This window comes from Trichosurus vulpecula, chromosome 3, assembly GCF_011100635.1.
Source record: "Trichosurus vulpecula isolate mTriVul1 chromosome 3, mTriVul1.pri, whole genome shotgun sequence".
Lineage (NCBI taxonomy): Eukaryota > Metazoa > Chordata > Mammalia > Diprotodontia > Phalangeridae > Trichosurus > Trichosurus vulpecula.
The window spans coordinates 389,010,521-389,035,138 of record NC_050575.1 but is presented as its reverse complement, the minus strand read 5'-3'; the positions used below and the strand labels follow the sequence as shown (position 1 = coordinate 389,035,138).

At 46.3% G+C, this 24,618-nt stretch overlaps 1 protein-coding gene across 2 annotated transcripts in view; it reads right to left on the bottom strand.

Annotated features, from left to right (window-relative positions):
* Positions 1-24,618, bottom strand: part of ZFPM1 (zinc finger protein, FOG family member 1) — a 201,631-nt gene that overhangs the window by 27,329 nt on the left and 149,684 nt on the right. For both annotated transcript variants that reach the window (XM_036752953.1, XM_036752954.1), the window contains exon 4: positions 13,170-13,303. In XM_036752953.1, coding sequence (XP_036608848.1) covers positions 13,170-13,303 — 134 coding nt within the window. The remainder of the gene's footprint in view (positions 1-13,169; positions 13,304-24,618) is intronic.

Below are 24,618 nucleotides of genomic sequence, written 5' to 3'. Positions count from 1 at the left end.
AAGAGATCGAAGGGCTTGGAATACGATATTCTGGAGGTCAGTGGAGCTAGGATTAAAACCAAGAATCACCTACCCAGCAAAACTGAGTATCATGCTCCAAGGCAAAATATGGATTTTCAATAAAATAGAGGACTTTCAAGCTTTCTCAGTGAAAAGACCAGAGCTGAAGAGAAAATTTGACTTTCAAACACAAGAATCAAGAGAAGCATGAAAAGGTAATCAAGAAAAAGAGCAAGAAAAAGAAATTTCAAGGGACTTACTAAAGGTGAATTGTTTTGTTGACATTCCTACATGGAAAGATGATGTGTATGATTCATGAGACCTCAGTATTAGGGTAGCTGAAGGAAATATGCATATATATCTGTGTATGTATATATATATATACGTGTGTGTATGTATGTATATATGTATGTGTATATATATATAGAGAGAGAGAGAGAGAAGGCACAGGGTGAGTTGAAGAAGAAGGGATGATATCTAAAAGAAATAAAATCAAATTAAGGGATGAGAGAGGAATATATTGAGAGAGGGAGAAAGGGAGAGATAGAATGGGGTAAATTATCTTGCATAAAAGTGGCAAGAAAAAGCAGTTCTATAGGAAGAGAAGAGAAGGCAGGTAAGGGGGAGTGAGTGAATCTTGCTCTCATCAGATTTGACTTGAGGAGGGAATACCATACACACTCAATTGGGTATCTTACCCCACAGGAAAGAAGGAGGAAGAAGATAAAAAAGGGGGGATGATAGGAGGGAGGGCAGATGGGGGAGAAGGTAATAAAAAACAAACACTTTCAAAAAGGGACAGGGTCAAGGGAGAAAACTGGATAAAGTGGGATAGGTCAGGAAGGAGAAAAATATAGTTAGTCTTTTACAACATGAGTACTGTGGAAGGGTTTTACATAATGATACACATGTGGCCTATGTTAAATTGCTCGACTTCTTAGGGAGGGTGGGAGGGACGGGAAGAGGGGAGAGAATTTGGAACTCAAAGTGTTAAAAACAGATGTTCAAAAACAAACAAAAAGAAGTTTTTGCATGCAGCTAGAAAATAAGATACACAGGCAATGGGGTGTAGAAATTTATCTTGCCCTACAAGTAAGGAAGGGAAAAGGGGATGGGAGGGGAGTGGGGTGACAGAAGGGAGGGCTGATTGGGGAACAGGGCAACCAGAATATATGCCATCTTGGAGTGGGGGGAGGGTAGAAATGGGGAGAAAATTTGTAATTCAAACTCTTGTGAAAATCAATGCTGAAAACTAAATATATTAAATAAATAAAAAAAGATAAACTTCTAAGAAGAAATCTAGGAAATGGGTACATTGTAGGGTGGGGTAGAAAGGCAGAGAACATGGAGAGTATTTGGATGAAGATACAAATGGTAGTCGGAAGGAAATTGATAGTGTCATTAAAGCATACTATAGATCACTCTGTTAGGAAGAGGAAATAGATGATGAGTCTGGGAAAGAGAACACAAATCTGGCAGAAGTAGATGTTACAATTTTCAAAACAGGGAAGAGAATAAGAGATTCTAAATTATAGGTCAGGGAACATAACTTTGATTCCTGGGAAAATTCTAGAAGGGATCATTAAAGGCAACGGTCATGGAGAGTCAGAGCTTGGCTTCATCAAGAACAAGTCATGTCAAAATAACATCATTTGCTTTTGTGACAGGATTATAAAACAATCGGATGAGAAGAATGCTTGGAGCATCTGATAAAGCACATTGTGCCATTCTGTGGAGAAGATGTAGAGATAAGGATTGGATGATAATACAGTCAGGTAAGTTCAGAAATGATTGGGTGGCCAGATTTGAAAAGTACTTGTTAATGATTCAAGGTCAACCTGCCAGGAGGTCTATGTCCCGGTGCTGTTTAACATTTTTATCACCGATATGGATAAAGGCATAGATGGCATGCTCATCAAATTTTCAAATGATGTCAAGTTGGAAGGGATTGCTGACAGCATGATCTTGGCATCTCAGAGCATTGGGCCAAACTGAATAAGAAGAGATTTAGTAGGGGCAGATGTAAAATTTTTCACTTGGGTTAAAAAAAAAACAACTTTGCAAGTGTAAGATGGGGGAGGCATGGAGAGGTAGCAGTTGTTTTGAAAAAGATCTAGGGGTTTTAGTGGACTACAGGGTCAATGAGTCAGCAATTAGGTAAGGCAGCTGATAAAATTAGTGTAATTTTGGGCTGCACTTAAGAGGGCCATGGGGCACCCTGCTCTGGTGGAGCCATAAATTCAGCCTTATCCTGAGCTAGAGTTTATCTCAAGGGCAGCTAGGTGGCACAGTGGATAGAATGCTAGGCATCTTTCTGGGTTCAAATCTGCCCTCAGACACTTCCTAGCTGTGTGACCCTAGCAAGTCACTTAACCCTGTTTGCCTCAGTTTTCTCATCTGTCAAATGAGCTGGAGAAGGAAATGGCAAAACCACTCTAGTATCTCTGCCAAGAAAACCCCAAATGTGGTTGAGAAGAGTCAGACACAACTGAACAACAAAAAAGGGCCAGAGCTTCCAGGAATAGGGAGGTCACATTCCCACTGTACTCTACCCTCTTAGACCTCATCTGGCATCTTGTGTTCAGTTCTGGGTGCACAGTTTAAGGAGGACGTTGATAAGTTGGAAAGTGCCAGAGGAGGGCAATTAGGATGATGAAGGATCTTTAGCCTTTGTCATATGAGAAATGTTGCAGGAATTGGGCGTGTTTAGTCTGGAGAAGAGAAGACTGGGGTGAGACATGATATGAGTCTTCAAGTATCTGAAGGACTGTCATGTGAAGAGAGATAAGGCTTGTTCTGTTTGGTCCAGAGGAGCAATGAGTGGAAGGTGGGATGTCTTAACAATAAGAGTGAGTCCCAAAATGGTGTCTTTCCCCTCCTTGGGGATCTCCAAGCACAATATGCTTTATCCTGCCAAGTATGTCATAGTGGGATGTACACTTGTGTACGGCTGGGCCTAGATGGCCTGTCAAGTCCCCTCCAATTCCCAAATTCTGTGATAGTGGTGGTGGGAGATCTGTCTTTCTGTCAAAAGCAGAGCGGCAGCTTCCTGACTTGCCTTAATGATAATTTTATCCTTCACAAGGTGGAGGATCCAACAAATTCTATTCTGAATTCTCACCATGTGGTCATTCCATCTCATCAACCAATAGGGAAGGACTGGTTGCTGGGGTGGAAATGAGGGGAAATCTGGGGAGAGGCGACCACTCCCTCTTAGAGTTTAGGACAAAAAAAGAGGAAAGTCGGAGATAGTCTGACATGGAGCTTAGATCTTGGGAAAACAGATTTCAAAAGGTTAAGAAAAAAGGATAAAAAGGATCCTATGGACTAAAATCCTACAAGGGAAGTCAGCCCAGGAGGAATGGGGGATTCTTAAGAATAAAACTGTGAGGACACAAAAGGAATTATACCAGTGAGGAGTAAGAATGGGGGTTGTCTGAAGAGTCCAACGTGGATGCACAGGGAGCTCACCAACTGGCTGTATAGAAGATGCAAGCACAGGATAGACACAGGGGTATCACCCTGAGCTGTGAAAACAGTGTCAGGGACGGAGGCCCAAAATCACAAAAAATAGCCTCATGGTTTTTCCCCTTCTTTTTTTTTTTTTTTTTTGGTTAGCTATTCTGGGGGAAGGAGGAATATCAAAGAAGGGATAGGGCTGCTTCTTGGGGTGATGGGATGATGACTGGTAACAAAGGCAAGACTCAACTCTCAGATTCTCTGCCAAGAATGCCCTCTGTGGAGAAAATGACAGAATAAAAATGGGTAATAGTTATTTTTCAGTTGTGCCCAACTCTTCATGACCCCATTTGGAGTTTTCTTGGCAGAGATACTGGAGGGGTTTGCCATTTCCTTCTCTGGCTCATTTTACAGATGAGGAAACTGAGGCAGACTGGGTTAAGTGACTTGCCCAGGGTCACACAGCTAGGAAGTGTCTGAGGTTGGGAGTTGAACTCATGAAGATGAGTCATCCTGATTCCAAGCCCAGTGCTCTAGCCAACATGCCACCTAGCTGCCCCAGGTGATAGGTAGTGGACACCTAAGGTTGGTAAGGAGACAGGAAGGGAACATGGAGCTTGCCCTTGACATATTCAGTTCACCTGGTTCAGATGAGCTACCTCCTTGGGTCCTGAAAGAACTGGCAGGTGGGATGGTTAGGCCACTATCAGTGATACCTCAAAGACAGTGGACAATAAGAAGAACCAAAACCCGGCGAAGGTCAAATGTCTTGACCTTTAACATAGGGAGAAGAATACTCTATGTATGATAGGCCGGTGAACTTGGGAAATTCCAGGAAGGTTCATTAAAGAAATGCTAACTGAACATTTAGAAAGTGAAGAGATGATTATGACTCCAGTATGACTTCATGGAGAACAGGTCATACCAGACTAATCTTATTTCCTTTCCTGACAGGGTTTCTAAACGGGTAGATCAGGGGAATGTTGCAGATTCTGTTTATCTAGATTTTAGTAAAGAATCTGATAAACTGTCTCACCATTCTTGTGGGAAAATGCTGTTTAACATATTTATCCTTGGAATAGCCAAAGATAGCACTCAAATCTGCAGATGACATAAAGCTAGGAGGTACGTTACCACAGTGGATGCTATCATGGACCTCCCCCCAAAAAACCAAAAAGAATCTTGACAGGCTAGAAAGGTAGTTCTCCAACTTTTTAGGCTCATTTGCTCTTAAGAATTATTGTGGGCTCCCCACAATGTGGGTCATCCCTATCAATATTTACTGTATTAGAAATTAAAACACCTTATTATTAGGGAAACAGTTTCGACCTTGAGACCTCCTGAGAGGGTCTCGGGGATTCCTGGGCTTTGATGTCAGGAAAAGCTCTCCTAAACAACAAGAGCGGTGCAAAAATGGGAACTTCCCCCAGGATGCTGGGAGTCCCCGAGACCCTCGCATCACACTTTAAGAATGACTGAGCTAAACTAGGGGACTGAATCTAATAAGGTCAAATGCAATAGAGATAAAAACAAAATCTTATGCTTAGGTTTAAGAAAATCAGCTTCACAAGTAAAGGATGGTGGAGACATGACTAGGGAGCAGGTCTCTGGAAAAAAGATCTAGGGGTCTTAGTAGATTTCAACCTTGGTATGAGTCTGCAGTGATATGATGGCCAAAAACTACTGACTTTATCTTGCATTGAGAAGCCTGGTGTTCAGGGTAAGGGATGCGATTATCTCATTACACCCAAGTCAGATCATATCTGTTTTCAGTTCTGGGTGCCATGTTTTAGGATTGATGTTGATAAACAGGAGGGCAACTAGGGTAGTGGAGGGCCTTGAAATCATACTGGATGAATAGAGGCCGAAGGAATTGTGGATGTTTCCAAAGGAGAAGAGAAGACTTAAGGGGGAACCCAACATTGGTTCTCAAGTATTTGAAAGCCTCCCGTGCAAATGATGGATTAAACTCATACATTCTACTCTAGAAGGCAGAAGTTTCAGAAAGGCAGGTTTAATCAGGACACAGGGGAAAATGTCCTAATAATTAAAGCTATTCAACAGGGGAATGGAGGAAGGCAAGGAAAGGCTAGATGAGTAGAAGGGATGCTTGTAGGGGCAGCTAGGTAGTGCAGAGGATAGAGAACCAGCCCTGGAGTCAGGAGGACCTGAGTTCAAATCTGGCTTCAGACACTTACTAGCTGTGTGACCCTGGACGAGTCACTTAACCTCAATTGTTTGCTCAGGTGTGAGTTTGAAAAGCCAGACTATAGCTCTGTGATTCTTTAACAAATCTCTTAACCCCAGGTGAACCTGACCAACCACTGGGTGCCAATGGTTACAGTGCTCTGTCAAGGTCACTTATTCCAGGAGGGATACAGACTGGATGAATATCATGCTTGATCTTCAGGCTCCCTACAAGGTTTTCTCATTGAACAGATAAGGGCCCAGGAGAGTAAGTAGTTGCCCAGGGTCACACAGGTACTAAGTATCTGAGGCTGGATTTGAACTCAGGCACTCCTGACTCCAGGGCTGGTGGTCTATCCATCATACCACCTAGCTGTCCCAAGCCTGTTGTCTCCAAACCCATTGTTCTCTGCACTGCACCCTCCAGAGCTGGGTGAGGCAACTTCAGATCTGTAGGCACTTCCTAAAGGGGCCTCAAATGGGAGAGACTTGGAGAGGAGCCCCGGCTGGCCTGGGTGGGGAGCCACCACAAGCCAGGACGTTTTTCCCCATTGTTGCTCCACACCTCCCTTCCCTCTGGGCAGGGGGTGTTGAAGCTTCCTATCTTAGAAAATCAGGCCAAGGAATGGGCTGGAAGGAAATTTGAAGGGAAGGTCTAGGGTCCAGCTGAAGCAATATTGGTCTAAAATCTGTGCAGATCTGCTCCGCCCGGCTTCCCTGGGCCTCTTCCACAGCTGGAAAGACTGGGAGACTAAAAACCTGGTTAGGGCCACATCTGGAAAAGAGCTTTCTGTTCTTGACTCACAGTTAGGAAGGGGATTCAGAAACCACAGCATGTGTAGAGGAGGGTGAGCAGACCAGAGACTATGCTACACATGGATTGGTGAAAGAAAAAACCTGCTCAATACTTTATATGGAGAAGAGAAAATGTATGGGGTGCCTCATCTGTGTTTTCAAGAATCTGAACAGTTATATCCAATCCTTGGTGATCCCATTTGGGGTTTTCTTGGCAAAGATAGTGGGGTGGTTTGCCATTTCCTTCTCCAGGTCATTTTACAGATGAAGAAGCTGAGGCAAACAGGGCTAAGTGACTTGCCCAGGGTCACACAGCTAGGAAGTGTAGGATGCAGCATTTGAACTCAGGCCCCATGATCTCTCCACTGTGTCACCTCCCTGCCCTATATATAATCCCCTCAGCTTCCTAGCTCCAGCCTCAGCCCTGATCTCAGGACTTGCCCCTTTGTACTTTAGCAGAAGCTGAGGGATTAGTGTGCCCACACATGTTGGCAGAGCAGCCTTCCCCACCCAGCGCCCAGCTGCAGCAGGACCTGAGGAGTATGCAGAAGCTGGTCCATCTGGTTCGACCCTTTGCCTGGGGCAGGGGAGGGTCGCCGGGCTCCCAAGGCTCAGCCGGTCAGAGCGCCATGTTAATGGGACCTGGGGACAAGTCTGCTTTTGCCCCGCTCTCTGCTAGCTCTTCCAAGATGCCACACGCCAGCGGAAGACTTGGCGTAGCATCATCAATCGCCACTCCTAGTGCCCAGGGAGGCAGCATGGCAGAGCAGGAGTCAGTGGCCTTGTCATCCCAAGGCCTCAGTTCACAGCCTGGCCTTGACACTGACCACGACTCCCCGGGCAAGGCGTTCTACCAGTCGGAGCCTATGAGAGGCATAGTGGGGTCACAGTGAGCCAAGAGTCAGCCTTGAGGTCAGAAAGACCAGGGTTCAAGCACTGCCTCAGCCTCCTATCAGCTGATAAGTGACTTGCCCAGGGTCACACAGCTACTAAGTGTCTGAGTCTTCCTGACTCCAGGCCCAGCGTTCTAACCACTGCACCACCTAGCTGCCCACCCATTTATATAAGGCCTACTATGCGCCAGGCATTATGCTAAGCACTTTACAAATATTATCTCATTTGCTCCTCATACAACCCTGGGAGGCAGGTGCCGTCATTATCCCCATTTTCTTTATCCATCATCTCATTTGATTTTCACACCAGCTTTAGGTCAGGTGCCTGAGGCAGGGTGGAGGGCCCTTTCAGCTCCAGGTGACCATCCCCTAACTTCTGTGTTTCTAACAAAAGGGCGGGTCTTACTGTTCCCGTTTGACAGATTTTCCTCATCTGAGGCTTGCCCAAGCTCACACAGTGCTGGGCGGGAACCCAGGTCTCCATTCTCCTACCCTACTCATCTTTTCACAGAACCAAGGCTGCTCTGCTCCCTCTCCCCTGGGAGCTGTTTCGCCTCCAAACTCTCTGGCCAGGGGAGGAGATGCCTTCCCGAGCTGTCAGAGACTCATCCATCCCCACAGGGGCCTGGGGGGTGCCAGGCGGTAATTAGAAGCAAGGAAGAGGAGGACAGTGCAAGGAAAGGTTGCTCCTGGTTTTTTTCCCCTCCCAGCCCCCTCCCCCCAGGCATCCCCCCTTTCTCTTCTTCCCTCTCCAAACAACGAAGAAAAATAGACTGGTGGGTGATAGTGACTATCTCGGATAACGCCGCGATTCCTTCCTCAGTTCTCTGGGCAGAGATAGGAAGGGAGGCAAGCGGCAGGAGCAGAGCTGGGAATCATCAACCCAGCTCGATAAGGGGCCCGCTGAAATGTTAGCAAAAATATTTAGACAATAAATGAAGTATCAGAAAGCAGCACAGATCTTTAAGAAATCAATCATCTCGTACTGTGTGTCTGGACACCCGGCGCCGAAGCCCAGATAGCCGCCAAACTGGGGAGATAAGGGTTAATCAAGGATTTAATTCTGCAAGAGATAAAAATGAGTTCAGCCTTAAAAAGAGAGAGAAAGAAAAAGAAGCAAGACTCCCCTTTCCTTCCCACTCCCATTTGCAAGGACCTCGGGACCTCAGAGCTTTGGGATGACTTTTCTCCCTGTCACTCCCTGGGCCCCCACTCCCTCCACCCTCTCAGATATCTCACTGGCTTGGCAAGTGTTTCTAATGACCTACTCATTCTCCCGGGACTGTCCTCCACCCACAGTCTCAAGAGCAAAGGCCTTCAGGAGGAGGGACAGAAAGAAAGACAAATCATGGCGTGTCGGAGCTCTCCCCTGGAATATAGGATGTCAGAGCTTGGGAGGGTCATTAGAGATCATCTGCTCCGACTTCCTCACTTAATGGATGAGGGAACTGAGGCCTAGAGAGGTTAATGGGGAGGAGAGGCAGGAGGGTGTTGGTTTGGGCAGGAATCGAGTCAAGTTAATAAGTAAACAAGAATGTATTAAGTGCCTTTTTCTAATAGCTGGGGCTATGAAGACAGACCCTCCAGGAACTCACATTCTAATGAGGGGAGACAGAACACAAATAACCATATACATACAAGACACATACAGTATAAATGGGACTATAAATGGTGATCATGGAGGGGAGGCATTGGGAAGGGGGTGGGTGGGGAGAAGGAGGGAAGGGAGAACAAAAGTAGGGTTTGAGTCGCCTTGAGGGAAGCTAGGAAAACCAGGTGGTGAAGGAGATTATAAGCTCCTCAAGGGCAGGGACTGACTGTCTTTTGCCTCTTTTTGTATCTGCAGTGGTCAGCACAGTGCCTGGCACACAGAAAGCACTTAATCAATGTTTATTAACTGACTGACTGTATGATCTTTTGACCTATAGCTAAGAGTGACATTTTAGATTCTAATGTCCCTTTCGGTTCTGAAATTGCATTTGTTTTTCATCTCTAGCACCCTATGTTTTAAAATCCCTTTTAGTTTTGAAATTTGATGTTCTAAGGTTGCGTCCATTTCCAACACCCCTTTCCAGATCAAAGGTTCTACATTCTAAGGCCCTTCCACTTCTGACAGTCTATGATCCTATGAACCACTGTGACTTAGGTACCAAGAAGAGTCCTGGTCCCTAGCTCTAGATATATCCTAGGCTCTATCTTGAGATCTCTCTCATTTGGTGATTTCATTGGTTCCCACAGGTTCAGCTGTCATCTCTATGCAGATGACTCCACTTTTATACACTCAGACCAGGTCTCTCTCCTAGGCTCCAGTTCTGAATTTCTATCTGGCCCAAACAGGAAGTACAGGGGTTACTTATAGGTCTAGTTCCATTCTAATTGGGGCAGAAGCTTTGCCTTTCTCCAGGTTTCCCACCTGGGCTACTTTTTCTTCTCCTTTGGCAATCTACTCTGTTGCGCAGCCCCCTACTCTGGGGGGCTTACTGTATTCACACTGAACTTGGTGCTGCTACTCGGATTAGCTTAACCCAGTGTAACCCAGAAACTTCTGAAAACCCAAGCAATCCACCAGCCTCAGCCTTCTGATAGCTAGGACTACAGTCCTGTGCCGCCAGGCTTTGCTTCTTTTGGACATTTCTACAGCTGTCCCCTGGGCATCTCAAACTCAATGTGTAAAAAGCAGAGCTCGTTACCTCTCTCCCACCCCAACTCACCCTTCTTCCTAATTTCCTTAATTATCAATGATATCGCCATCCTTCAGGAAGCCAGGCTTTGCGATCAAGGAGTCACCTTGGATCTCTCCCTGTGATCCCTCACCCTGTGCCCCGATCCAGTCAGTTGCCAAATCTCATTCTTTCTGCCTCCCTGACATCTCTTGCATCCACTCCCTTCTTTCTGTTTCTATGGCCACCGCCTTAGTTCAACCCCTCATCACCTTTTGCCTGGACCACTGTAACTGTCTCTTAATTACTGACCCTGCCTCTCCTCAGCTGCCCTTGTGCTATTCCTAAAAGACGGCTTTAACCATGTCCCTCCTTCTGCTCAAAAAGCACCAGGGGCTTCCTTTTATCTTTAGGACAAAAGGCAAACTCCTCTAACACTTAAAGCTCATCGCCACGTGGTCCCAGCTGTATTCCCCTTCATGCACTCTATAATTCAGCTAAACTGGCCTATTTATTGTTTCTCGCACATGACATTCCACCTCCCTGGCCAGAAATGACACACGTCTAATAAAGGATGGGGAGAATGTTTTTGCCAGCTTCTTCCAAATTGACCCTGGGCAAGTCACTTAACCCTGTCTGCCTCAGTTTCCTCATCTGTCAAATGAACTGGAGAAGGAAATGGCAAACCATTCCAGCATCTCTGCCAAGAAAACCCCAAATGGGGTCACGAAGAGTCAGACTCGACTGAAAAATGACTGAATTGAACTGAACCGATGATGAAAGCTAGTATTTCTATGGTGTCTGCTATGTGTTAGGCACTGTGCTAAGCATTCAGGCATACTATCTCATTTGAACCTCACAACAACCCTGGGAGAGGCAGGAGCCATTATTATCCCCATCTTACAGCTGAGAAAACTGAGGCGAGCAGAGGTCAAGTGACTTGCCCAAGGTCGCACAGCTGGTTATGTAAGGCCAAATTTGAACTCAGGTCTTCCCGACTCCAAGTCTATCTAATCTATCTTCAGTGTGACCTAGATGTCCCAAGAAGAGACTGATGTGGATGCACAGGGAGGTCACTCACCAACTTAGATTTTAAAAAGAAATATACGGAAGCTAGAAACAAGGAGAGGTAACAGAATCCAAACATCAAAGCATGGCGCAGTCCTGGAAAAAGTGTCAGAAATTCAAAAGTTCAGAGTGAGCCCAGGCTAGTGAGAAAAGCTAAGACCAATAAAAAGAGTTGGGTTTTTTTTATTGTGGATTTTTTTGTTTTGTTTTTTAAACTATATCAGGCGAAAAAAAAAGGGTATCACACAAGGATAGCATGTTTTTGCTTGGGGTGGATGACACAGACAAGTCAGAGCTATTGTTATGTTTCTGTTTTCTTTGCCAAGGAGAATGACCTTTACACTGGAAATGATAGAATAAAATGGACTAACAGGGAGCTTATGCACAGGATAAGTAAGGAGATTGTTAGAGATCACACAGCTGGATGAATTCAAGTCACCCGGCCCAGACCAACTACCTCTTCAAGGCCTGAGAGAGCTGGCAGATGTGAGCACCATGCCACCAGCAGTGAAACCTAAAAGATTCTGGAAAACAGGAGAGGCGGCACACGGCTGGAGAAGGGCAAATGATCTGATGTTCCAGAACAAAAAGGGAGAGAACCCAGTCTCCAAATTCTAGGCCAGTGAGCTTGCCTTTGATTCCTAAGACAGTCCTCGAAGGGATCATTAAAGGGATGGTTGGTGAACATCTAGAAAGGGAAGCGACGATTACAGAGAGCCAGCTCGGCTTCACCTAGGCCAAGTCATGCCACATAAACTCAATCCTTTGAACAGGATTTTGAAATGATCAGAATCAGGGAGTGCTGGGGACACAGCTTGCCCAGATGTCTACAAAGCTTTTGATAAAGTATCTCAAACTATTCTTGTGGAGAAGATGGAGAGATAGAGATTGGATGATAATGCAATCAGATGGATTCAGAGCTAGTTGGACGACCAGACTCAAAGAATGGTTGTTAATGATTCAGTGCCAACATGGCACACAGTCTCCAGGGAAGGACCCCAGGTATCTGTGCTTGGACCTGTGCTATTTAACATTTTTATCAATGATGTGGATAAAGGCATAGAAGGTATGCTCATCCAGCCCACAGATGACCCCAAGCTGGGGGTGGGGGGTGGGGGAAAGAGCTAATGAGAATGGATGACAGAGTCAGGATCAAAAAAGAATTTGATGGACTAGAGCACTGAGTTGTTGCTGTTGTTCAGTCATGCCCAACTGTTCATGACCCCATTTGAGGTTTTCTTGGCAGAGACACTGGAGAGGTTTGCCATTTCCTTTCTCCAGCTCATTTGACAGATGTGGAAACTGAGGCAAACAGGGTTCGGTGACTTGCACAGGGTCACGCAGCCAGTAAGTATCTGAGGTTAGATTTGAACTTAGGAAGACGAGTCTTCCTGACTCTAGGCCTAATGCTTGATCCATTGCCTGTCCTGGGTGCCTCGGCTCTAAAACTATGGTCCTATAATCCGGGATGTGTCTATCACCCAGTAATGTACCACCTAAAAGGAACAAGAGTTCCTCCAAGTTTTCTCCTCACTGTGAAAAGAGGTCACCGAATGAGTTATTTTAAGTTTGGGGGGACTGTGGTGGGGGGGGAGCAACACATAATTCTAGAATCCCAGGATTCAGTGACCAGATCTATGCTCTTCAAGCCTCCCCTCAGGGACAATCCTGCTTGTGCCATTGTAAGTGCTTTCCAAATCGTAAAGGGCCATGTAGACATGAGCTATAATTAACACAAAGGAGAATGAAATTACTAGCATGGTCTTGTCACAAGCAAGGGAAACATTTTGAAAGGAGCTTAATTTGGATCCTATATTTAAATAGGGTGACCAGCAGGCAGATACCCACTGCATGCTGACATATTAGAAAGTCCTGGACTGGAAATCAGGGGACCTGGCTTTTGATCTTGGCTCTGCCATTTGCTGTGTGACTCTGGGAAAGATATTCCCCCTTTCGGGGTCTCATTTTAAAAATGTACTTTACTCATCTGGTCAACAATTGAAATCTAGGATTCTTTTGCAATTGCCAAGGGCCATGTAGGATCAAGTGCCAGTGGGGTTGGAGCCAAGGCAGTAGGAACTGGGGGCAAAAAGCTAGAGATCCTTACCGTCTCTGTTTGCCCTGGTGAGGAGCCTTCACTCTGGATGTTTCCACTGAATGGACCCCAGGAAATTCCCTCAGGAAGACTCCTCTTGGCACGAACTTTGCTTTCCCCATCCTGTGAGATCAGCTCCAGTTCATCTAGATGAAAAAAAAAAAGACATAAAGATGATAAGAGAAGAGCAAGACAGCTATTTGGCTCTACCTGTCCATGTACAAGGGCAGAAGACGGGCATCCTAAACACTCTGAGCCCACTTCCTAGGTGTGGGACCCAAGGTGCATCACAATCCCTCCGTGTCCCCAGGTAATCAGGGTATCAATCAAGAAACATTTATTAAGCACCTACTATGTTCCACACACTATGCTAAATGCATGAGATACAAAGAAAGGCAAAAGACTGTCCCTGCTCTCAAAGTCTAATGGGAGAGACAACATACAAACAAGCTATATATAGGATAAATTGGAGATAATTAACAGAGGGAAGGAGCCAGAATTAAGGGGGATAGGAAAAAGCTCCCCGTCCTGGAAAGAAGACAGAGAAGCTAGGAGGTAGAGATGAGGAGGGAGATCATTCCAAGCTTGGTCGACAGCCAGTGAAAATGCCCAGAGCTGGGAAACAGAGGTTCTTGTTCTTGTCCATGGAATGGAAACATGGCCAGAAAACACAGCTCTGCAGAGTCACGGGGAGCACAGCTCATGTCTACAGCGTCCCCATTGAGGATGGAGCTCCCAATGACAAGGAGGCCAATGTCACTGGATCTCAGGCTGTGATGGAGAGGTAAAGTGGCGGGGCGGTGACAGTGGTATAAGAATGCTTGTGCCTGGAGGGCAGATGCCAGGAATGGTCCCAGAGATCTAGGTGCTCCATTAGAGAAACCGATTCCCCTATGGTCCAGTATTGTCATGTCCCTGAACTAGACTAGAAACTTCAGGAAACTGAGTCTCCCTAAAGCACTTAACACAGTACAGTGACTGTGGTAAGAGCCTTAAAAATAGTCATTCTAAGGATAAAGAGAGAGGGTTCAAAGCCAGAGAGGGTATGGTAAAATAAGAGGAAGAAGGGCTAGCATAACTCCACCTCACATTCCTAAAGAACATTACCACTCAAGAAGTGCTTTCACAGACACAATCTTCTTGATCAGGACTTCCCTGGGAGTACCTACCAGCTGCCATTACCATTTGCATCTTACAGATGAAGGACCTGAGTGTCAGGGAAGTTGACTGTCTTGCCCAGAGTAGTGTGGCTGGTGAACAGCAGAGCGAGGACCAGAATCAAAGGATTTGCGGTAAAAAGGGACCTCAGAGATTCTTTGACTCAACTCCCTCCTTTTACACACGAGGGCCCAGAGAGGAGAAACGAGTTCTTGAAAAGTCACATCTAAAGTAGTTGAGGGAGGATTTGAGCCCAGGTCTTCAGACTCCAAAAGCCCAGTATTGTTTCTACCGCATTACAAACCAGAATCAGGCCTGCCTCTGGGTGGCACACTCATCCTGCAAACTGATGCCAATATAACTGGGAATGATTGTGTTGACTTAGGGTCCTGACTTAGGGATGGGAGTTGAGTTGACAGCCCAAGGGTTCCATTGGTGCCCTGCCATCCTGGAGGCTCTGTGATGGGGGGCTCTGGGATCCCTGAGGACATGGCTAGACCAGACAGCTTGTGGAGAGTCTGACCTGGCAGAAGGAGGAAGATGTCAAGGTACAGTAGAAAGAGTATGGAGTCAATCAGTCAACATGCATTTATTAAGCACCTACTATGTACTAGGCACTGTGCTAAGCACTGGGGATACAAAGACAGTCCCTGTTCTCAAGGAGCTCATTGGCTAAGGTGGGAGACAATATATACATGCTAACTGTGTAAAAGGAAAGTAGTCTCAGGGGAAGGCATTAGCAGTGGTGGTTGGGGAGTGGGTAGGGAAGACCTCTTGCAGAGGGTGGGATTTGAGCTGAGTTTTGAGGGAAGCCAGGAAACAGAGGTGAGAAGGGAGGGCATGCCAGGCATGGAGCACAGCCAATGCATAGTTAAGGAGTTGGGAGATGACATGTTGTCTACGAGGAACAGTTAATTGGCTGGTGTAGCTGGGCCATAGAGTACATGGAGGGGGATAAAGAGAAAGATGATTGGAAAGGTAAGAAGGAACCAGGCTTCAAATTCTCAACAGAGCATTTTCTACTCGATCCCGGAGTTATAGGGAGCCAATGGGAGTTTACTGAGTAGGGGTGAGAAAATCATTTTAGCAGCTGAAGGCAGGATGGAGGAGGTAACTTGAGGCAGGGGTACGGGGTAAACTCCTGGTTTTACCATCAACTCTCTGTGTGACCTTGAGAGTGTCCATCATGGACTTTGGTCCCTTCCAGCTAAGACGTCCAATATCCTAATGTCCCTCCTGACTCTGACCTTTATGTCCGAAGGTCTCTACTAACCCTGACATTATATCCTAATGTCCCTCCCAGCTCTGACGTTCTACATCTGACTCAACTGGGCAAATAGTTGATATTGATCACCGATGTTATTCAATGTTCTCAGCCACTCAGGGCACCAGGAATTGATACTTGTACCTATGCCCCTTATCTTTGTTAGTCCATGGGATCCAGGGACACCCACAGCCACTCCCCACTTGGCATGACTCTCCTAGCTCTCCTCTCTTCTACCAGCTGCTCAGGAAGGCAGAAGGCGGAGACATTTCTCATTAAGAGAACTCAGATGTGCTTCTGGGAAGTCAAAGGAGCATTGGCTAGGGACTGGAAGACCAGGGCTCTGAGCTCTAGACTTTCTGATGTATGTGACCAGTAAGTTCGGGGACCTCCCTGGACCTCAGCTCTCTTTAGGGTTGGAGCAGCGCTTCCCAACCTTCTGGCCACAGATCCGTGGAGCTGGGGATGGGGAGGAGGGAAAGGGGAAGGAGTCTTGGAGTTATTCAGGACCCAAGGAGTCCTTGAATCAATATGTAAATGAGAATTCTAATGCTGATTCTTATTCAGCTCCAACAAAATAAGCAGTCTGACTCAGCCTAATGAATTAAACAGAGGTACCATTTGTAGACTGAATAAATAATATGCTGTATATATGTATATATATATACATACACACACATATATGACTATTTTAGTAATATGTTAATGTTATTAGATTTACTTTTATGCACACACAGACAGACAGACACACACACACACTTCTTCAAAAGCTTGTTTCTATCTTCACTTGTGATTTACTGGAGATGGGAAACCTTCCTCCAGAAGTACAGGTGGCAATTTCATAATCTACGGCCTTAGACTGAAAGGTTAAATGAGTTATCCAGGGTCACCTCAATAGTCTGTGTCAAAGACGAAGCATCAATCCAGGATTTCCTGACTCCAAGGATCATAGTTCTAGGTTCAGAAGGGCCCTTTGTGGTTCTCTATTCTGACCCCTTTATGTTACAGATGGGGAAACTGAAGCTCAGGTGGCTTGTCCAGAGTTAGACACGTAGGAAGTGACAAGGGAAGGATTTGAACCCAGGTCCTTTGCTTCTCTGTCTGCCCACTAAGCCAGGCTGCGATCGGGATAAAAAGATAGAAATTCACTTACATTTGTTGTTAGATTTGAAAAGTTTTTGAAGTTAGAAAGGGGTCCTTATGGTTGAAAAGGGAAGACTGGATTAGAGGCCCCTTCTTGCTGGCCATCCATGGTCTTTACAACAATAGGCAGCTTTTAGCTATCCCCTGAAGGTCTGCAGTGCTTTTCACATGTTATCTCATTTGGCAGTTCAGCTGAAAGTAGAGCTATCCCGGGAAACCTTGCGAGGCAAGTGCCTTTGTCAGCCCTCTTTACAGATGTAGAAACCAAGGCTGAGAGAGGTCAAGCGACTTGCCCAGGGTCACACAGCTAGGAAGGCAGTGGGAGGCAGGATTCAAACTCAGGTCTCCTGATCCCAGCTCCAACACCCTAGCCACTGCCTAGCTATGAGCCTTTGCCCTCCAGCACTAAGAGCAGGTGAGCATGAAGGGGAACAGGGCCAGGGGGCTCCTTGGCATTGCTGTCTCTTGGGAATGGGCCCCATCTCAACAGTAGGATTATACTTCCTTCTCCTCTGCCCGGGAAATGGCCCGGGCTACTTCCCTCTCCACTGAGTCCCTGGGGTGTGGCGTCTGTCACCTTCTCGCCTCGTGAATCCCGCTTCCATCCGCCGCAACCCGGCATGCCTGGGCAGAGGTCAGAAACCCGTCCACCATGACAGGGAAATCTATTCCCCACTGAACAGACAGAGAAGCTGCTTTACTTCTGGCTGCCCTCAACTCCAGGCAGGCTCTGGGCTTAATGGGCCCGATTATCTGATAAACTTCTGGCTTAATGGTTTAGATAACATGTAAATATGCTATGAAGGCTGTTCTAAAATGGTTTAACTGGGTCTTTGTCTTTCAGAGTGCAGATAAGATGGCAGCTTACCAATACTCAAATGTATGCTGATAGAGGCTTCCATCTCCCCTAGATCTGCTCCACTGAAAGGGGAGAAGCACAGGAAAATAGGAAGGAGATTTGTCCGATGAATCCCATAGCAAGAGGGTCCCAGGAGAGAGGAAGAGAGAAGAAAAAGAGTCTTTCACGCCCCCACCCTGAGTTTCCCTGGGTACTGATGCCACTGCCTTCTCACGGCTTCCTAGGACTCAGGGGACCATTGAATACCAACAACCTCCACATTTATTAAGCATCTACCATGGACACAGTACTGTTCTCTCTCCCTGGGAGAGATTCTGAATTTATGTAAGACTCAGTAGCTGCCTTCAAGGAGGTTATACTCTAGGAGATGAATAAGACGTGGGAATCTAAGGATTTGGGTTCAAATCTCAGCCATGTGCCTTCAAAGGTTCCTTACATCTCTAATCTAGAGTGAATGAATGAATGAATGAATGGGAAAATAAAAAAAAAAAACTATTAAGATCTTGCTGTATCCAAAATACCAAATCACAACAGAATGAATGCTGAAGGAGACAGGAAAATCCAGTTGCACCCCAGGAAGCCAAACATTAAAGATTTTACCATGTGTCCATTTTTATGTCTGATATACTAAATATGGATAGATATAAGCCACGTAAACAAAAGCTCTTTAGGGGAGGGTGGAGATAGGACTAATACAGAAATATGTTCTGCAGGATTTCATATATATAATAGACATCTTTTTGCTTGACTTCTCAGTGGGTAGGGGAAGAGTGCAAGGGAGAGAATTTGGAACTTAACAATTTAAAAAGAAATAATGTTAGTAAATAAATAATATTTTTTTTCCTTTAAAAAAAGACAATGTAAAGGGTCATGAGACCAAAACATCTGAGAACCATTGCCTTAGATGTTGCTCTTCCCATGGTATCTGTCCACAGTGACTTTATCCTTCAAAGACTCACAGAATCTCAGAGCCAGGGAGAAGGCCCAGGATTCACTTTGTCGTTCTCCTCACGTCAGACTCCCCTCATTGGGGGAAGAGAAAAGAGTCCTAGATTTGGAGACATGAGACCTGAGTTCAGATCCTGACTCTATGACTGACTTCCTCCACGACCTTGGCTGCTGTTGCTTCATCTGTAAAAGAAGCCAGTTTGACTAAGCTGATCCCTGAGATTTCCTTGAGCTCTAAATCAACGATTCTTGACACTCCCGGAAGCCTTGGCCCGAACACTTCTGAATGAAGGGAGCTCACTACTCCATGAGGAAGTCTTTTCTACTATTGCACAACCAAGTTAAATTCTTCCGTGTACCATGTGGAAACACCCGGTGTAGTATCAGGAAACCTGGTTCTTCAATCTCATGATAGGTGCTGGGGCAAGTTTCTGGGACTCAGTTTCTTCTTTCACAATATGAGAGATTTAGAATAATGACCCTGGGAAGCAGGAATTCTTTCCTTTTTTCTGTATGTCAAGGGACCCTTCAGTAGTGTGGTGAAGCCCCCAGAGCCCTTCTCAGAAGAATGTGTTGGAGGATTTTTTAAGTACATAAAATGCTTCGGATTGTAAAGGAAACCAAAGATTAGTAGAACTCAAGTTGTATTTTTTTCCCCATCCAGGTTTACAGATCCACATTTAGAACCTTTACTCTGAAGTCCCATTCAGCTCTGAATCCAGGACCCTATCATCTCTCCTTGATCATCCCAGGAGCAATACACAACCTAACCCGACCCCATCGTGTGATGGGGAACCGTATCAGCTCTGTATGTCGACACCTGAGCCTGCCAGTGGGAGAAGGGCAAGGACAACCTGGCCACATTTCCTGGGCGGGAAGGAGGGAGTGGCCCTTAAATTCAGGGGTGGGGGAGGCTGGAAGTGGGCTCCTGGGATGTGGAGTTAGGGGGTGAGGTGTTTACAGGTAGAGTTCTTTTCCCTTTGGGCTGAAATGCATGAGATGGGCAGGGGATGGGGGGCAGGGGGCTCGTGGAATGCAGGGAGGAAAGAACCACTAGCTGATACTGGCCTTAGAAACAGGGCTGGGAGGGGAGATTAATTTCTTTCTTTCTTTCTCCAACTCATTTAATGAGGGGAATCCCCAACTTTGCCCCAGCAGCTACCAAAGCTTTCTCCCTGTAGCCCCCAGGGGTTTTAAGCAGGTATTTCAGGCTTCTGCCCTGCACCTATCTCTCTACTCCAAATGCCTGTGGGTAGGTGGGTGGAAGGTAGGTTGAGGTGAGGCTCAGAAACAAGGCAGAATCTGTGATCAACAAGTCTGTCGCAGTAAACTCATTGGGAACTCCGGTTTGAAAGACTTTAGTCATATGCTACCTTCTATTATGACCTCACTGAACCACAGGCATACATCCTATTTACCCAAGTAAGTCCTCAAGGTGACACAGCTGTGCCAGATGGCTAGCTCAGTCCCACCTCCATGCTTTTGATCGTGCTGTTCCCTGGCCTATAATGCCTGCCTGCCTCCTCTCCAGCAAACCAAAGCTTTCCTGTCCTTCAAGGCTCACTTCGGGTGGAAAGGGAGCTTCTATTGGAAATCAGAGGACCTGGGTTTGAATTTCCATTATGCCATTTGCCATCTATGTGATGCTGGGCAAATCCCTTGTCCTCTTGGGAACTCTGTAAAGGAGAATGGCTGGGGACTAAGGGTCTCTAAAATGTCCTGCAGCTTTGAATGCTAGGACTTGATAAGAACAACCAACAATTGGCTTTAATGACCGGTTACTCACTCTGTTCTAGGCACTGTAGGAACTATCTTCTGTCCTTGATGAACTAGGTCCAATCCTTCCATTTCACAGCTGAGTGAACTGAGGTCCAGAAAAGGGAATTAATTGTATTCAAGGTTATACCATTAAAAATAAGCCAGTAGGGATTGAAAGGGTTTTTGACTAAAATTTTAGCACTCTCACCACTGTAACCCAGGATTTGAATTTCAAATTATTCTATTCATTTCCTCGCATCGATTAACATTCTGGTCAATAGGGAGCTGTTGGCTCAGTGGAGCACCAGGTCTGGAGTCAGAAAGTTCTGAGTTCAAATCTGGGCTTGGACACCTGGCTAGCTGTATGACCCTGGGCAAGTCATTTAACCCTGTCTGCCTCAGTGTCTTTATCTGTAAAATGGTGATAACAGTAGTACCTATCTCTTCGATTCATCGTGAGGGTAAATTGAGAAAATAGCACAGTACCTGGCATGTAGTAGGTGCTTAATAAATGCTTGTTCCTTCCCTGTCTGAGAAGAGGGAATCGGGCCTGTGGATCCCGATTCTAATTACAATTTGCCTTGTTTCCATTGCAAGCTTTGCTCCTGACTCCCAAGGTAGTTTTAAAAATCTCCCAGGTGACAGCTGGTAGCCCGATAACTCTGTGAACACTCTCCAAAAACTCTGTCAACATTTGGTTGTTATTGGGGAGCGTGGCGCATCAAAAGCATGTTCATCCACTGACCACCGCAGAGGGTCGAGCTGTTTATAAACGTATTATGCCTTAATTTATCCATTAAAAAAAAAAGCCGCGGAATTAGCCTATTTGGATCACAATCAGCACCGCCATCAAAAAGTATTTAGTGTGTGCCCAGGGCGCTGCCAAGGCTTTGTTGCAACGTACAAAAGGCTTCGTGTCTCTTTGATGAAAATCATAATAACTATTATTATGCTGCCCACTCCAAGTACATGCTATATATACCATACACACACACACACACACACACACACACACACACACACACACACATTAAGGCTCTTTAGTCTGAACAACTCCAAACACTCCATGTGTATTCTTACAGTATTCTTACATACCCCCCAGAGGACAGATGACACATAGGAGGCCCACTGGAGGGAAGTAACTTCCCCAAGGTTATATACTGGCAGTCGGGGAATGGAGTGGGAAGAAGGCTGCCTAACCTTCTCCCCCTTCTACTACTGGCTCCCCAGCCCACTCCAAGAAACTAGCAGGAGGGCCAAGCAGATATGAAGGCACTGATCCTGTAAGTGGTACAGTATAGTCAGCCCTGGCATATACATAAATATACGATGGTGCCACCAGTCCTTGGTCTGGCGTTCAAGGCTCTCCACCACTCATGTCTCAAGGACCACCTCCTGCACCTTCTTTTTAAATACCTTATGTCCTAGTCTAAATGGATTCTTCTCTATTCCTGACACTCATACTGCCCCCGCCTCCTCCACTTACTTGTCTCCTCCCTGCTGCCTGCTCCAGCTTCCCATTCAATTCTGACCTGTCCTTCAAGGCCAAGCTACCTCCTCCATGAAGCCTTCCTCCCCACAAGGAACTGATTTCTCCTTCTCAACTGCCACTTCACTTTTCTACCTCACTAACACACTTATCACGGAATATGGTACCATATAGTTCGCTGAGTTTGTGCCCGCTTTGCTCCAAGCTGTCTGCCCCTGGTGTGTCCTGCCTCCGGGCATGGAGGTGTGCATAAACAGTTGTGATTAGTCTGGGTTATCATAGGATGATACGTTATTATGCCGTATATGCTCATCATATACTCTACAGTAAGGTCATTATAGAATTCTACGTTGTTTCCCTGGCTTCCTTCATGACTCAGCTCGAGCTTCTGCAGAAGGCCTTCCTTGGTCTCCCCCACTGGGAGGGGGCTTCTCCTTTCATGTTACCTTCTATCTTCTTTCAAGGCCTGGATGTACTTAGTCATTCACATGCTGTTTCTCTGGACCCTTGGGGGCAGATCCAGTGTTTTTGTCTTTCTATGTATACCAGGGACTTAGCACAGTTTCTAAGACATAGAGTTTGATAAATGTTTGTTGACTGAATTGCTGACTATTTGGGCATATGATTGTCTCTCCTAAGGGGGAAGCACCACTTTTTCCCTTCCTCCCCCCCTCTCTCCCTCCCTCCTCAAATCCAGCCTCAGATGTGTGTCCCTGAGTAAGTCACTTAACCATATTGGCTTCAGTTTCCTCATCTGTAAAAGGAGCTAGAGAAGGAAATGCAAACCACTCCAGTATCTCTGCCAAGAAAACCCCAAATGGGTCACGAACAGTTGGGCAGGACTGAAATGACCAAACAACAACGGTTTAGGTTCAGATGGGGGAAGTCCCTGTCCCAGGGTAACCCAATAAGTCAGAGACAAAGCTGGGAAACCAAGGGAAACACTTGAATATGAAAACCAGCAGATATGAGGGACTCAGGTCCTCTGACTCCTTAGCTGGGGGCCCTGTCAACCACACCAGGCTGCCTTTGTCTTCAGATGAGAGAGCACTGTTTTGGAGAGTTGGGGTTTGGGGTGAGCAAGGATCTGGGAGGTAGGGAATGATGACCCCCTCCCCTATCACTGCTGCTGGTTCTGCTGTTTGGAGTACATGCATGGAGCATCCTCCTCACTGCCCAGGGCAGCTGCCCCAATGTTGGTTTAAGACAACATTGTTTTCCCATAAACCTAGTCATGAGCAGTAGGGTCCACCCCACCCCTTAACCCCTGACATTCTCTCCCTAAAGTTAATATCTTCTTCACTTTAGTCTCCAGGAACTTCAGTCCTGGGGAGCCAGGAAATGGGGAGAGGGTGACAAGAGGTCTTCACCCTGAAGCACTTTTCTAGGATTTTATGTGGGGGCGGGGGGGGGGTACTGGGGGAAGGGGAAAGTCAGCCATTATCCCAGGCAGCTCTGAAGGGCACCTACCATGCTCTAATCCCTCTGCTCATATCGAGGGGGCCTCCCTTTGTAGCTAATCCCCCCTTTTCTCATTCTGCCCAAGTTAGTCCTCCTCCTCCCCCCCCCTCCCTTCCTTCCCACTGCCTCATTGGCTGAGCATCTGCACTGGGGGCAGGAGACCATGCCTCCAAGATAAGAGTGTGTGCCTGACACTTTCCATGTCAGACCATTCCATCTTCTGTGTATCAATCCCCACCAGAGAAAACACACAGCCACAGATAAAAGGCAACCGTTCTAGAAGGAAGGGGGACAAGGAGAGAGAGAGAGAGAGAAACTTACACAGATACATGGTGGGGTGGGGGGAGAAGAGAGAGAAGATGGAAAAGGGAGGGGGGAGGAAGGGAGGCAGAGAAAAAGAGAGAAGAGAGAAGAGAAGAGGAGAGAGAGAGAGAGAGAGAGAGAGAGAGAGAGAGAGAGAGAGAGAGAGAGAGAGAGAGAGGGAGAGAGGGAGAGAGAGGGAGAAGTCCCATTTAACCTAGAGCTTGGATGAGCAGCTGATTTCCCTCCTGCTCAGAAAAAGGGAGCCAGCAATTCTGCATCTTTTTATTTTGTCTGGGGAGGTGGCAAACATTAGGTTAGCACCTGAATTTCCTAGGATTGCTCAGAAATGAGTGTGAGCTCAGGGCAGACTGAAGGAACTGGTGTGCCAGTCAGAGAAGAAGGAGCTGGAGCTACTTCTTCTGCCTCATCCCATCCCTGAGGGAGTTGGAGGTCTAGGTAAAGGTGGCACCTGCTACCAGAGGGGCCATTACCCCAGCAATGCATGACAATGGGCAAAAAGCTGGACCTCTTTTGGTAGGGCTTGGTGGTACTCTTTGCTTTTTTTTTTTGTTTCCTGGACCCCTTGGGCAGTCTAGCAAAGCCTAGGGATCCCTTCCCACAATAAAGTATTTTTAAAAATTAGAATATTTGAACTAAAGAACTGAATTTTAGTTTTTTCGAATTGAAATTTCTGAGTTTCAAATTGAAGCTTTGAATTGAATTGATGGAATAAACAAAGGACGTGAGAAATTTCAGTTAGAGGTAAATGGAAATAAAGGAAGTCCATCAAGTCCATAGATCCCTTTGGGGGGGTGGGGGGGTGGAGTGGGGTGGGGTGGCGTATGTGAAGAATCCTTGCAGTAGAAGCAGGGATGGAGCTCTGAAGGGTGTGGCATGGTGCTTAGCAGAGGGTGAGGATGGATACCACCCTGGGAAGGTGAATGAACCTGGGAGTCCTGAAAAGCTGGGTCCACTCCAGGGTCTGACACTCACTAACCTGCTCAGCCATGGTCAAGTCACTTAACCTGTCTGAGCCTCAGTGGCTGCATCCTTAAAATGCAAAGAATGATGCTTGTAC